We start from the raw sequence: 12,396 nt of genomic DNA, 5'->3' as shown, positions 1-12,396 counted from the left end.
CACCTTACTTTACCTGAAGGTTCCTTGCTTTAAAGTCAAATGTATTTTCTACATAACAATAGCACAAAATAATGTTATAAGGCCAAAGACAGAAATTTGCTGTGTAGTTCAGTGCTTGTACTTGTATTATTAAATGCAGGCATGTGGAACATTTGTCTGGTTTTTGGTTTGTAAAGTCATGTTGCAAAATAGGCACTGTTGTTTCTGTGCAAATACAGATTCCCCTCTGAAGCAGGTGCAAGTTAAACAATCAGATCTTACCTTGAAAAATACTACTTACTTTTTGCAGCATCTAAATGATTTGCCCTAAAGTCACTTGTTTTTCTGTTTTATTTGGCCTGCATAATAGAGTTTTGTTAGTCTACCTTTTCCTCTATGGTAACTAGTCTGTCCCTTGCTTGAAATGCCAATTGGCTGATGACTGCTTTGGGGTGGAGGGTGGGAAAGGCTAGTTTGTAACATGGGAGTATCTCTTAGATAACAGTTTGAGCCTTGAGAATAGGGATTGAAAACCTAAAGTTTGATTATTTTGTAGGGACGTACAGAACATAAGGGGAATATGTTGATGTAATCAGGGAAGCAAAGCTGTTAGAATCTGTCCAGCTGAAGGTACTGACATGTGATGGGGTCTTTTAGCCAATCCTGATAGGTTCAGAAGGATCTTTTAATGTCAAAAGTCAGGGTTAGTTTGTGAGTTGCTTCGTGGCAGTCTGTCCTCCTGAACTTCCAATAGTGTACCAAACGTACTTGTGAAGTAAGATTTCTTTATCGTGCTGCTTTTATCTTCATGGTCTCACAAGGACTTCTGTAGAAGTGAAACGAATGCCTGTGTCAATTAAAGGGCAACTTTGATTTGCAGGTCTTGCCCCGGTGCAAGTGAGGTGAGGGAAAGAAAGAAGACTGATAGCTCCATTAAGAGTTTAGGAATTTGAATCTTGAGGTCCAATCTATGCTATAGCTCTAAAACACAAGACCATTGTATAATGTTTGGTTGCAGATAAGTTTGGAATGTATGCAGCTGTTGGTTGGGAGAGCAGTTAGGATTAAATCTTTCTGGAAAAATCAGAGTATCATCTTTGAAGTTAATAGGTACTACTTCCTTATGCAGAAAATTACTGATCCTAAATCAAAACAGAACATGATTCTTGGCCTTCAACTGTTTGGAATTTAAAAAAAAAATGAACAAACAAACCAGTGCTAATTTGAGGGGAGGAAAGGAAAGATAAAAATGTGCTTGGAAATCAGTTCTGGAGCTCAATTTTTTAGACTGTTAGTTAAAAATGTGATTACATTGTACTTTGAAAAGAGTCTCAGCAGAAAACATTTTAGTATGATTCCTAAATGGAAAAACAAGTGGTTACAGCCATTTCTTATTGATTTGTTCCTTGTTTATTCTTCCTACCACAGCGTTTTCAGACTTTATTAAGTGTCAAAGGTCAAGCTCAGTTTGCTATGAAACCCAAATGCATGTGTTTTTCTGTTAATGATTTACTTCAGCCTTCCTTTAAAGGTTCCTGAAGTCTTAACACTTAAAATCTCTAGCAGCAATATTCTGTCTAACACTACACTTTTGAGCTTTTGTTTTAGCTTCTACTAACTTAACCATTTGTTTATTTTCCTCTAGCTTTTTAAAATACGTGGAACAGTTGCAGTCTCTCTAGCAGTAAGAACTGTTGACCTATAAGTACATCTTTAACTGTTTCAGGTTTATATTTTCTCCCCTGTTGTTTGAAGAAAATTTTGTGATAGCCTCCCATGGTAGGTGGGATTTTGTGATAGGTTCCTATGGAACTTGGTTTGCATTCACCATCACTATCCCTTTGGTTAAAGGGGAAGCAAACAAGGAAAAAATAAATCTACAAGACTCTGCCTAAACTTGTGTTAATACAGCAAGTGTAAATCAGAAGATACTTAAATAATTGGCTAGTTGCAGTAGTGTGGGATGTTTTGTCAGTGTATGAATACTCTTTTTTTTTCCCCACTGTTCTGTTTTCCTGCTGCTTATGCACACAAGGAGTTATCTCAGTAGAAATTCTGATTTTGTCTTGTCATTACTTATGGAGACAGAAGGTGAAATTAGTCTAGTTCAATTCTGATAAAGCTTAGGGAAGCTCACTGTATTAGGGATATATGTGACTCTTTGGCACTTGCTGGTGTATCTGTCACACATCATATGAAAGAATATAGTGTAAAAAGCCTTGAAAGAAATAAGCCTATGTTTTGACTTGACAGAATGTTTGGTTTTGTTTTTTACACCTACAAGCTTGCTTTGCTTGTACAGCAATGTTACAACACATTGGCAAGTTTATGTTTCCTTCCAGCTTCTTGCATTAAGTTCAACATGGCATACATGAATCTGAAGTAGCATTTTGGATGGTCAAGAGGCAATACACTGAAGAGATGCTATACAAAAGCACAGGAGAGCTTACAGCTAAAATCTGGGAGTTCAATCTTTCATTCAGTATAAACTAATTCAAACTGCATAGTAATGACCTCATGTTTACTGGAAGCAGAAGTTGTGCTTTCATGCTTTGTGATATGGAAAAAAGGTGTCTGTTGAAAGGTCTCTTTATAGGGATTCAGTGACTAATATTTAGTTATTGGATTCAGATGCATTGTAACAACCAGTATTTTTCAGGAATAAGGTTATTCAATGAAAGGTTTATTTCCTCAGGGACAAGAAAAGAAGAGTGTTGGGGGAAACCCCCCAAAGCCTTGTATTCCTGTTGGATACTTCCATTAGTTCCTGGTTCATAAATCTTCATGTGTTGACCATGATCTCTGAGTGTGTTATGGAAATCTGACTAGATCCTTTACAGATAATTCTGATTTCCAAAGCATATGCAAGATAGCCTTGGTGTCCAAAAGAGTTGGTACTTCCTTGCACTAAATTATCTTTGACCAAAGTATTTCAGAATTTCCATTTAATTTAGAATTCAAAAAAATTTTTTTGATAGTATTGCTTTAAGGGAGAGCCTAGCTCAGACATCTGCAAACTAAACACGGGTAAGTTAGCAAACTGAAAGCTGTAGTCATGTAACCTGAGTTCAGAGTATAGGATACTTCCTGTGGCAGCATTATGTCATAAATTTATTTTTAGTCCTTAAACACATACTTTCTCTAATGGGATCAGCAGTTCTCTTTTGGATAGAAGAAGCAGTGGACTTTTTTGACAGTAGGGATTCTAAGTGTGTCTGTACATGCATTTTAACATCTGCTTTCCTTTTGCACTGACATACTGTTCTGGGATCTGTGGATTATTCAGTAATAGGAACAGCAGTGTGGAAACCAGTTGCTCTCCCTTTTGCACCCACAACTAATTAAATTCCTCACAATTCACGAGAATTTAGTGAGCAGGTTCTGAACAATTTTCACAGGCAGGTGTAAGCAAAGCATGCAGCACAAGGTATTTGATGTTGTCTTTGGGTAGTGATAGGGTAGATAAAAATGGGGTGGCAATTTCCAGGAGGCTGACCTACAGAGGCTCTCAGAGGATGTGGGAGGATATTGGAGTATTTGTTAGGTCCAATGGTTGTGTTGATCTGTTAGGTAAGTAACATCTGCTGAGCAATTCCCTCTTTTGGAAATTGCTGGCTTTCCCTGGAGAAAAAAGTAGTGGATAAAAGAGAATATATCCTTAGGCAAAGGATAACCCAGTGTTTCTGGGCACAAGGCAACAAGAATAAAACAATACTGATGGAAAAATTGCATCATAGGAGGGAGATACAGTAGTTCTAAGCAATGAATTTTACATCTCTAATTTTAATAATAGTCTCATATGATTTGCTTGTTAGGATCTATTTGGTTTAGAATTCAAGGATACCCTCAACTCCCTCCTATTTTTAGGGGGAAAACAGTTTTAATCTTATGACTAGGTTTTCAGATTTTTTTTTACCTGAAGGAATTCATATTGCCAAACTTTTTTTTTTTTTTCTGAAGAACTGCTGATGTTTAACATGATCTTCAGAATCCAGTTTTTCAAGAAGCAGGAATTTAGAACACTACAGTTCCATAAATTATATGGAATAACTCTGGTTATCTGGTCTGACACCCTTCACTCAAAGCCAGCCAAGTTAAAATACATTGAACCTCTGAGTTAGATCAGTTAGATCTGAGTTGTTCAGTGTTGTCCAGTCGAGTTTTAAATACACCTGAGAAAGGAATTTCACTACATTTTTGGGTCACGCTTGCTAAAGTTTGACTAACTTTATGGTGAAAATTTTCATGACATCTAATTGGAATATCCTTTGTTGCAGTTTCAGTTGGGTTTTTGTCCCATTGCTGTACATGAATGAAAAGAAGATAGCTTTATATTTGTAATAATCACCTGTTAGATACCTAAAGACACTGTTTAGATTATTTTTTTAGCTGTGTGTCTTCTGCATGCTGAACAAATTCAAACTCTAGTGCGTCCTCAGTGTTATGGTGGCTGACCACTAGACTTGCTGTGTTCTTCTGTTACTGCTGAGTGATTGATATGGCAGATTAAATTCAGTTTATGTATGTGTCTCATGAGGAGAAAGGTAATCCAAATAAGTGATAAAAAAAATGTGTCTGCACCTTCAGACATCATTAGCATTTGTAGGAAAATAAGGTCATGGATAGTTTTATAAACATATTTACTCTGAAGCAGCTGCAATACATAAAGAACAAAAAGAGGGAGAAAAAGGAAGTATAATTAGAACATAGAGATGAACAAAAGATAAAGATAAAGAAGAACAAAAGATGATAAAGAAACTTATTATTAAATAAGTTATTGCATAATAAGCATGCAATTCTGGCTACCTGGTCTCAGAAACAGTGGGATGTACTCAATATAAAGGGGCAAAGTACATCTTCTGTACAAAGACAGACTGAATCAAAAAGTTGCTTCACTTTGGAGAAGAAATTAGTATGAACAGATCTGATTAGGGCACATAAAATCATGGGTTTCAAGAGGAACCTCAGCAGGGATGATTAATTCTTGTTTCTTATAGTGGAGGAATTAAATATGAGTAAGTTCAAAGCCAAGGGGAGTTATTTCTAATGTGGTGCTGGTGCCCTGAGCATGATCTGTAACTGATTGCAACAAAGGCAGAGAAGCCAAAATAATACTGATGGAACTGAATGTTCTTGTTGAATGGTTAGATGCAGCACTCTGCTTAGGCGGTTCCTAAGCTGCTTATTGCTGGATCTTGGGAGGATGTGGCCAGGGAAGAAGCATGCTAGCCCTTTATCCAGAGCTCTTTGTCCAAGTACTTTGTGGTGGTCAGAAACAGGATTCTGGGCTAAATCAATCTTTGATCTACACGGCTTTGCAATTATCTTGTTGTTTCAAAAATTAAATGCCATGTAAATGTGATTTAACAGGCAAGGAATTATTAATACTAGCTGGAGACATGCAAATTATTTCCATAAATAACTTTCAATAACCACTTTTGTTTCCTCCAGAACAGGATCTCTCAAATTTCCAAACTATTCTCATAGCAAGCCTTTTTATGGCAGTTAATCTTATGCTTTGCTGAAGAGAATATCTGTGTAAATGGCCATAATAGAAGTATGGGTCTTTTACCCATTCCATATTTAAATTATGGAGTTTTTTGCTGTAAGAAGTTGTGAAAGCTGAAAATACACCAGTGTTCCAAGGAAGCTTGGCAGTTCATGGAGGAGAAATTGCCAGAATATTGAAAAATGCAGTGGAAAAAGAAGTAATGTCCAAATTTATGTATAAAGAAAAACAAATAATAATAGGCTTATGAAGTCTCTCAGCTGTTAGTGGTTTGAGGCTGGGAGAGTACATACAGGCTTCCTTATGCTTGCATAAATTGTAACTAATAACTTAGTGAAAGCTAAATATTATTCAAGCTTATTGAGCTTTTAGAAGTTACTAAGTGTCTTTATTTTTCTTGCCTCACATCGCTTGTCTTTTAGACAGCAGCATTTTATTCCCTTTCTCAACCAGAACAATCTTAAGGGAAAATATTAAAAACAACCACCATCTTGAAGCTTGTTAAAGAATGAAGGGTGTTACTACTGTGTTGAGCCAACCACTTGTAAGGCACTTGGGGATAAAACTGCTAAGTTCCTTATTGTAATTCTTAGAAAAATTTGGTTTTAAACAAGAAGGTTTTGGACAAGTAGCCTTTATTTAAATTTGTGCATGATAAAGCATTCCAATAGAACATGATAATAATGTTTTCTTTTTTGTTGTCCTGTAAATCCTAGTGCTTAACTCTAAAAAATGAACTAAAATATTTAATAGCTTGGTTTATAATTTGGCAGATAAATATGCATTGTGTAATCTAACTGTGACAGTGGGAATAATTCTGAGTGCTCAGATATTAGATACTATATTTATAGTAAAGACACTATTTAAAATAATAGTTATTTAATTTTTAAAGAGTTGTGGTAGAACAGCAGCATATTTTTGGAGTAAATGGTATAGTTGCATTGCTGTAGACTTTTGAACAGAGGAAATGAATAAAGAAATATCAGTATATATGTTCAGATTTTCAGTGAACTGATCAGGAAAGAACATGTAGCTGTGACTTTCATGTTTGAATAATTCTAGTTATAGTAAAGTTTTGAGGTTTTGTAATCCATTATGTGTTTCACTGGCACAGAACAAACAGACTTTTCAGTACAGGTGCTCTCTGGTCTGATACTTTTATCTTAAGGATGACTACTTTTCCATCTTCTAGAGAAGATGGAAAGTGGAAAGAAGTGTGGGAATTGTTAAATGTACAGAAAATTACATGTTTTGAGGAGATAATTCTTAACTTTCAGTGTCTTAAGGAATATTTAAGTCCTTAAAGTAGAAATAGGTTTTCTTCTATAGCAATCAAAATGTTTTGTGTATGAATATGAATACAGTTATATGTAGCAATTAGGTGCTGTATTAGTATCTGAATTAGCAGCTCTGGAGTATGGCCAGCTTGTGCCAGGAAGGCAGCCAGTAGCCTGGAGGAGAAATACTTTAATTAATATGTAATAACTGCTCTAGAGAGCTCTCAGTATTCTGGCAAGCTGCACTTGTAATTTTTTGTATTACTTAGGACCGTTGTAATATCTGTTTGAAAAAATGTGGAAGACAAGTCAATGTACATTTTTCATACTGCATGAAAAAGTATAAGGGTATAAAGTATATAAGTATAAAACTTATATATATATATATATATATATATATATATGTATATAAGTATAAAACTTACTTAAACAAAGTGAGATAAAAAATTACTTGGATCTATTGAATATATTTAAAAGCCAAAAATTTCTTTATAGAATGAAGATATCACAACAAGAATTATTTGCGTTAGGGCATTTAAAGATTTACTCATGTACTGTTCTGTTTATTTTTGGTGCAAGGTTTCTTCACAAAGGAAGAAGGCAGTACATTTTCTTGATCTATGTATAGAGGTGAAGTTTAACTTCAAGAATATTCTTTTCAATAGATAATAAAGCTCTGTTCATACAAGACATGCCAACCATGTTTCTAAGCTACATTTCTGTAGATTAATGAGAGCAACTTACTAACCTGAAGCAGTAATTTGAAGGGCTCCAGTTTGCATTAGGTAGATAAGTGGTATAGTGTGGTCTCCCCCTTCTGCAGTGGGACTTATTCCCACATGAACATTCCATTCTGAAATGCTTCAGATAAGGCATCGTCATTTATCTTAACTGTCTGTTGTGTTGAAAACCAGTGGAAACTTTCTCTTTTAGGCTATGCCCTGTCATTATTGTAATAAGAAGAGAGAATCAAGTGATAAAAAAGGCATAGTTTTTTCATGAGTACCTGGAAGCAAGAGACAAAATCAACATGTTGTTAGTTTAATTTGAGCTGAATGTCTTCACTTTGGCCTTTTATATTCAAATTATTTTATTAGCTGTATAGGCCATTAAAAAACACTATAAACCTGGTCTTCACTAAGTAGAATGGAAATAAAATCACAGCCTGTAGCTCTAAAGTAAATTAGTCTGTTACTTATGCAAGCTACTTAAGCTCAGTTTCAGGTGCCCACTTTCTTTGCCGGTTTTGTCTCCATTAATAGGGTCCATGTGAGATTGGATTCTCAAAACCAGTCATCTCTGGTGGGCTTGTCTCGTGTCTGTTGCCTTTTTATCTTTTTGTACCTGGACAGGCAGGGTGACAGGTGGTTCAGCCATTCCTTGGTACCTTCATACCCTGTGAAACTTGTGATGGATGCTTCTCAAGGCTTAGCTGCCTCTTGGCCTTGTGGGAGGGGGACTCTGATTATTAGTGATGCCCTGCAAATCATGTAGAGGTCCTGAGGACTGTTCATGGTGGTGTAAGCACCATTTATTTGGCAGGATGACAGGCCGAAATGGACATTCTGTCCCCTGGTGTTTGCAGTTTCCTTTGCACAGTGAAACTCCATGCTCGCTCTGGGAAAGATAAGTAGAAGGATGAGGAGTCTTGTAGAAGTTGGATGACTTAGAAGCTTTGTAACTGGCTGGTCTCCAGGCTGTGTGAGAGCATCCCCTCCCTTAGACTCCTGCCTACAAACTGTGGTTTGTATAATGTTGTGTCCCATCCGTAGCCGAGGGGGCTGTAATAGGGGACAGATCTCAGAGGAGTTATGTCCTGCCACACCCAAGGTGCTCTTGAGCATTCTCAACTGCAGGGAAGGATCAGGCCTTTCATAAACTTGGTCTTTGTTGTTCAGGCAATGCCATGGGGTCTTTGCTCTTCCTAGTCTCTCGTGCTGTCCCTTCATACAGCTTGAGTTTTTGCTGCAGAGGTGCAAGGCTGGCAGGGCTGTTGTGTATGGGGTACTCCTACACAGGAAATGGTCATAAAAGTACCTCAACCTTAGATTGTGCCTTGAAACTATTTTATCACATGATCAAAAAATCCCAGTAACACACATCCCTCCCTCCTTTCCCCAGACAGTAGGCCATGGTTTGTTGAAAGCATTGTTAGCCCTAAAATAAAGGTTTTGTTTCTTATACTCATTTCTGGTTATCTCTAGCTGTTTATTATCTTGTCTTTGATTTACATTGTAAACTCTTGGAAGAAACAAGTTTTTGCTTGTCGATTTATTTTTCTGTCTTTAGTGCCTTGCACGATGAAGTCTTAGTCAATGTGTAGGGCTCGTTGGCACTTCAACAACTCATCTCCTAGGCCTTGGTAGTGGTAGATCCTACTTGCAAATATACTTCATTTAGCCCTGTGGTTATATGCTTTTCCAGATAATTTTATTTGCTTTCATCACTGAATCACAATTGTTTTTCTAACTATATCTTTAGGAAAGATATTCTAAACAAAATTCCAGTTACATGAATTTAAAACTTTCAGGTTGAAAGAGTTGCCCTGTCTTCTGTACAATTTGAAATTAAGCTAAAATATTTTTTCCAATTAATTTTGAATTAGCAGCTTTTTCCACTTCCTGTTTAGACCTTTTTCCCCCCCCATATGGGTGGGGACATTTCCAATATGTTACTCTATATATATATATCAAACATATTAGTTGTAACTATTAGCTGTGCTAAAAAAAACCACTTGTGGCTGAAACTGTAGTGGACTCACCTGAATTGAATCTGAATGATCGAATAAACCAAGTACAGTTTTCACAATGTCTGTGAAACTCAAGCAGTACCAAAAGTAGCGAAATTTTCCCATTATATATGAAAGAGGTTTTACTAACTCAAGTTTGTTTAGTCTAAAGTAAAATCACATTCCTAATGTTTATATTGCAGTCTAAAAGCCTATTGATTACTCATTATTGATGTTCAGTATGATCTACATGTAGTAATGAAATTAAAAAATTATTACTCTTTTTTCAGCAAATGTACCTGTTTAAAGTTATTAAGGTCTAGCATTAAGTGAAATGAACTAACTGATGTCAGAATGGATATGGATCCTCAAAGGTATTTTTAATGACCTAGGCATCAGTTTGAATATTAAGTTAGCTACTAGAGAAATGTTTTTGTGTCTTATGGAAAAAAAAAAGTAGGAGTAATAGCTACAAAAAAGTTAATGGCATTCTTTGAGCTGATAAAATCTAAATTAGTTGATTATATAAATTGTTAGGTTTTTTTACCATGTTAGGTGAATACATTTTAAGATGTAATTAAATGTTTTTAAAATAGTTACCCAATTGTTACCCAACTTTAGTTCAGCAACATAAAATCCTAGGCGAAAACAAGTATTAACTGAAAGATGAAATGGCTTGGTCTTCTAAAATGTTGTGTTGTTTTTTTGTTTTTCTATTTTGCAGCGTGGGTGAGCTCTCTTTCCATGGGAATGGTCTTCTTCTGCTCCCCAATAGTCAGCATATTCACAGACCTGTTTGGTTGTCGGAAAGTAGCTGTTATTGGAGCTGCAGTAGGGCTTGTTGGACTCCTTTCAAGTTCTTTTGTAAGGTAAAAAACTTAAATTCATAACTTTCAAAGTATTTTATAAAATTTTTAGTGTTCTAATGTTGATCTAATCAGCAGAAGGGTTAAACAGTGCTACTTTATGTTATCTTTAGGAAACTTGTTTTATTTGGGTTTGGTTTTGTCTTTCAAACTATGACTTGTGAACTTAAAAAGTATTTTTAAAAACATAATGTTTATAAATAAAAACAAGGGTCCCTATTTAACAGGAACTACTATGTATAAACATATCAACAGCAAGACTAGTGGTCTAAAATCAACAGCCTTGCCCAGGATAAAGTTATATATTTGCTTAATGTATAATTGTGTTTTAATAGATATATAAACATTGTTGTTTTCTTCCCTTCCTGGCCTGTCCCCTTATTTTTTTTTTGAAACAGTTTTAATGGTGATAAAAACACAGTAGAGCCTCCAAGAAGCTGTTAAAATTCTAGTCAAATTTGATGTTTTCTTCTGTTCTTACTGGTCCAATTGCCAAACATGAAGATAGAGAAAACCTTGGTATATTGACTATATTTAAAGCTTATTTGTTTTGGGTTTTTTTTTCCTTCTAGTTTACAATTAATTTGTATGTTTCTTTTCATTTTTTCATTTGTATGTAACTTTTGCAGAGTAAATCTTAAGAAATTCAAGAGCGACTAATTTGTTGCGTGTACCCTGTAGAAGATGAGGAAACAGGAAATTTACTTAGTTTAGTCACCATCAGAAATTGGTTAGGGTGTAAGAGAAATCAGAATTTAGTCACCATCAGAAATTGAAAGTAGGGTGTAAAAAGTAGCGGGAAAATAATCCAGTTACCTCTAGTTCTCAGACTGTTATTTTTTTCCCCACCCTTAGCAGAGTAAGTATAGGAACAATCAAGCTACATTCAGAAGAGCTTTCCACTTAGGTGCAAATGTATTGATACAGGCAAAAAGCTTATGAATATGTCTTTTCTGTGCTTGTACTCTGAATCAGATGGATGTGAGCTGCTGTGATCTGAATGGTTAATCCTGGTGCAAATATTTGGCTTAATTAATTTTATTAAACAAAAAAATTAAAATATGTGTCTTGGAAAAGTCTTTCTTCCTCCTTTCTACCTAGTAGTATGTTGAGTGATGAATACCAAACCACCCTTGTCATTAGATAAAGATCATTCTTGTGTTTGTCTGATACCCAGTGGAACAAGGGCACAGAAGAGACATGCAAGAGCAAGTTGTTTTGTAAAGGCTTTAAAAATATTTAAGCTTAACTAAACTGTGAAGAGCACTTTGAGAGGTGAATTCCTGTAAGAGTACATGCCAGGTTGATGTGCTTACTTGGTGTTTCATTATGTTGCTGACACTAAAATGATTTATGCCTGTGATGTTATCAGTTCATTAAAGGAGCATAGTTCAGATACAGAAGCCAGTGTTCTGGAAGTAAAATACTGTAAAGCAGGCAAATGTCATATGATCTACTGCTTTTGCATTGCACCAATTTCTTAATATAAATTTTATGTCTTAGGAAATTAAGATGTGTTTATAATGCAGGACAATAATGTGCATGTTGTGCTGCAGACTCTGAGTGAATTTACATATGAAAGCAAAAGTTCACTGTCTTCACTGCATGATGTTACTCCTCTCATTTTGTAACTTCTGGTTTTATTTTCCTGGTTATTTTCCATTAGTAAAGGTAATAAGTCTTTCCCCTTTTGTTGTTTCTGCTGGCTTATGTTGTGTATCATCAGTTTTAGAAATTGATAGTTTAATATAGAAAGTGACAATGTATATATATGTTAGACAAATAATTATTTTTCACTATAATACACAAACCCAGAGTTCCTGGAGCCAGACCATGGTTAGTCAAATACTGTTTCCTAAGATGTTCTTGCATAGGGAGCTTGTGGAATTGATTTTTTTACAGAGGGGTGCTGTCAGGTTGCATCCTGTGATGAAAAGCACTACATAAAGCATTCATGCTCATTTAAAAAAATTTAAAGAGTTAAAAAGATTAACTGTTTTCCAGAAGTGCTTTAAATGCAGGTGTTAACTGATAAAA

The 12,396-nt window shown here is 35.4% G+C and overlaps 1 protein-coding gene across 1 annotated transcript in view; it reads left to right on the top strand.

Annotated features, from left to right (window-relative positions):
• Positions 1-12,396, top strand: part of SLC16A10 (solute carrier family 16 member 10) — a 66,504-nt gene that overhangs the window by 29,929 nt on the left and 24,179 nt on the right. The window contains exon 2 of the mRNA XM_066545810.1: positions 10,218-10,362. Within this exon, the coding sequence (XP_066401907.1) occupies positions 10,218-10,362 (145 nt within the window). The remainder of the gene's footprint in view (positions 1-10,217; positions 10,363-12,396) is intronic.

This window comes from Molothrus aeneus, chromosome 3 (assembly GCF_037042795.1).
Source record: "Molothrus aeneus isolate 106 chromosome 3, BPBGC_Maene_1.0, whole genome shotgun sequence".
Taxonomy (NCBI): Eukaryota; Metazoa; Chordata; class Aves; order Passeriformes; family Icteridae; genus Molothrus; species Molothrus aeneus.
The sequence above is the reverse complement of the archived record's forward strand: the minus strand, read 5'-3'. Positions and strand labels throughout refer to the sequence as shown.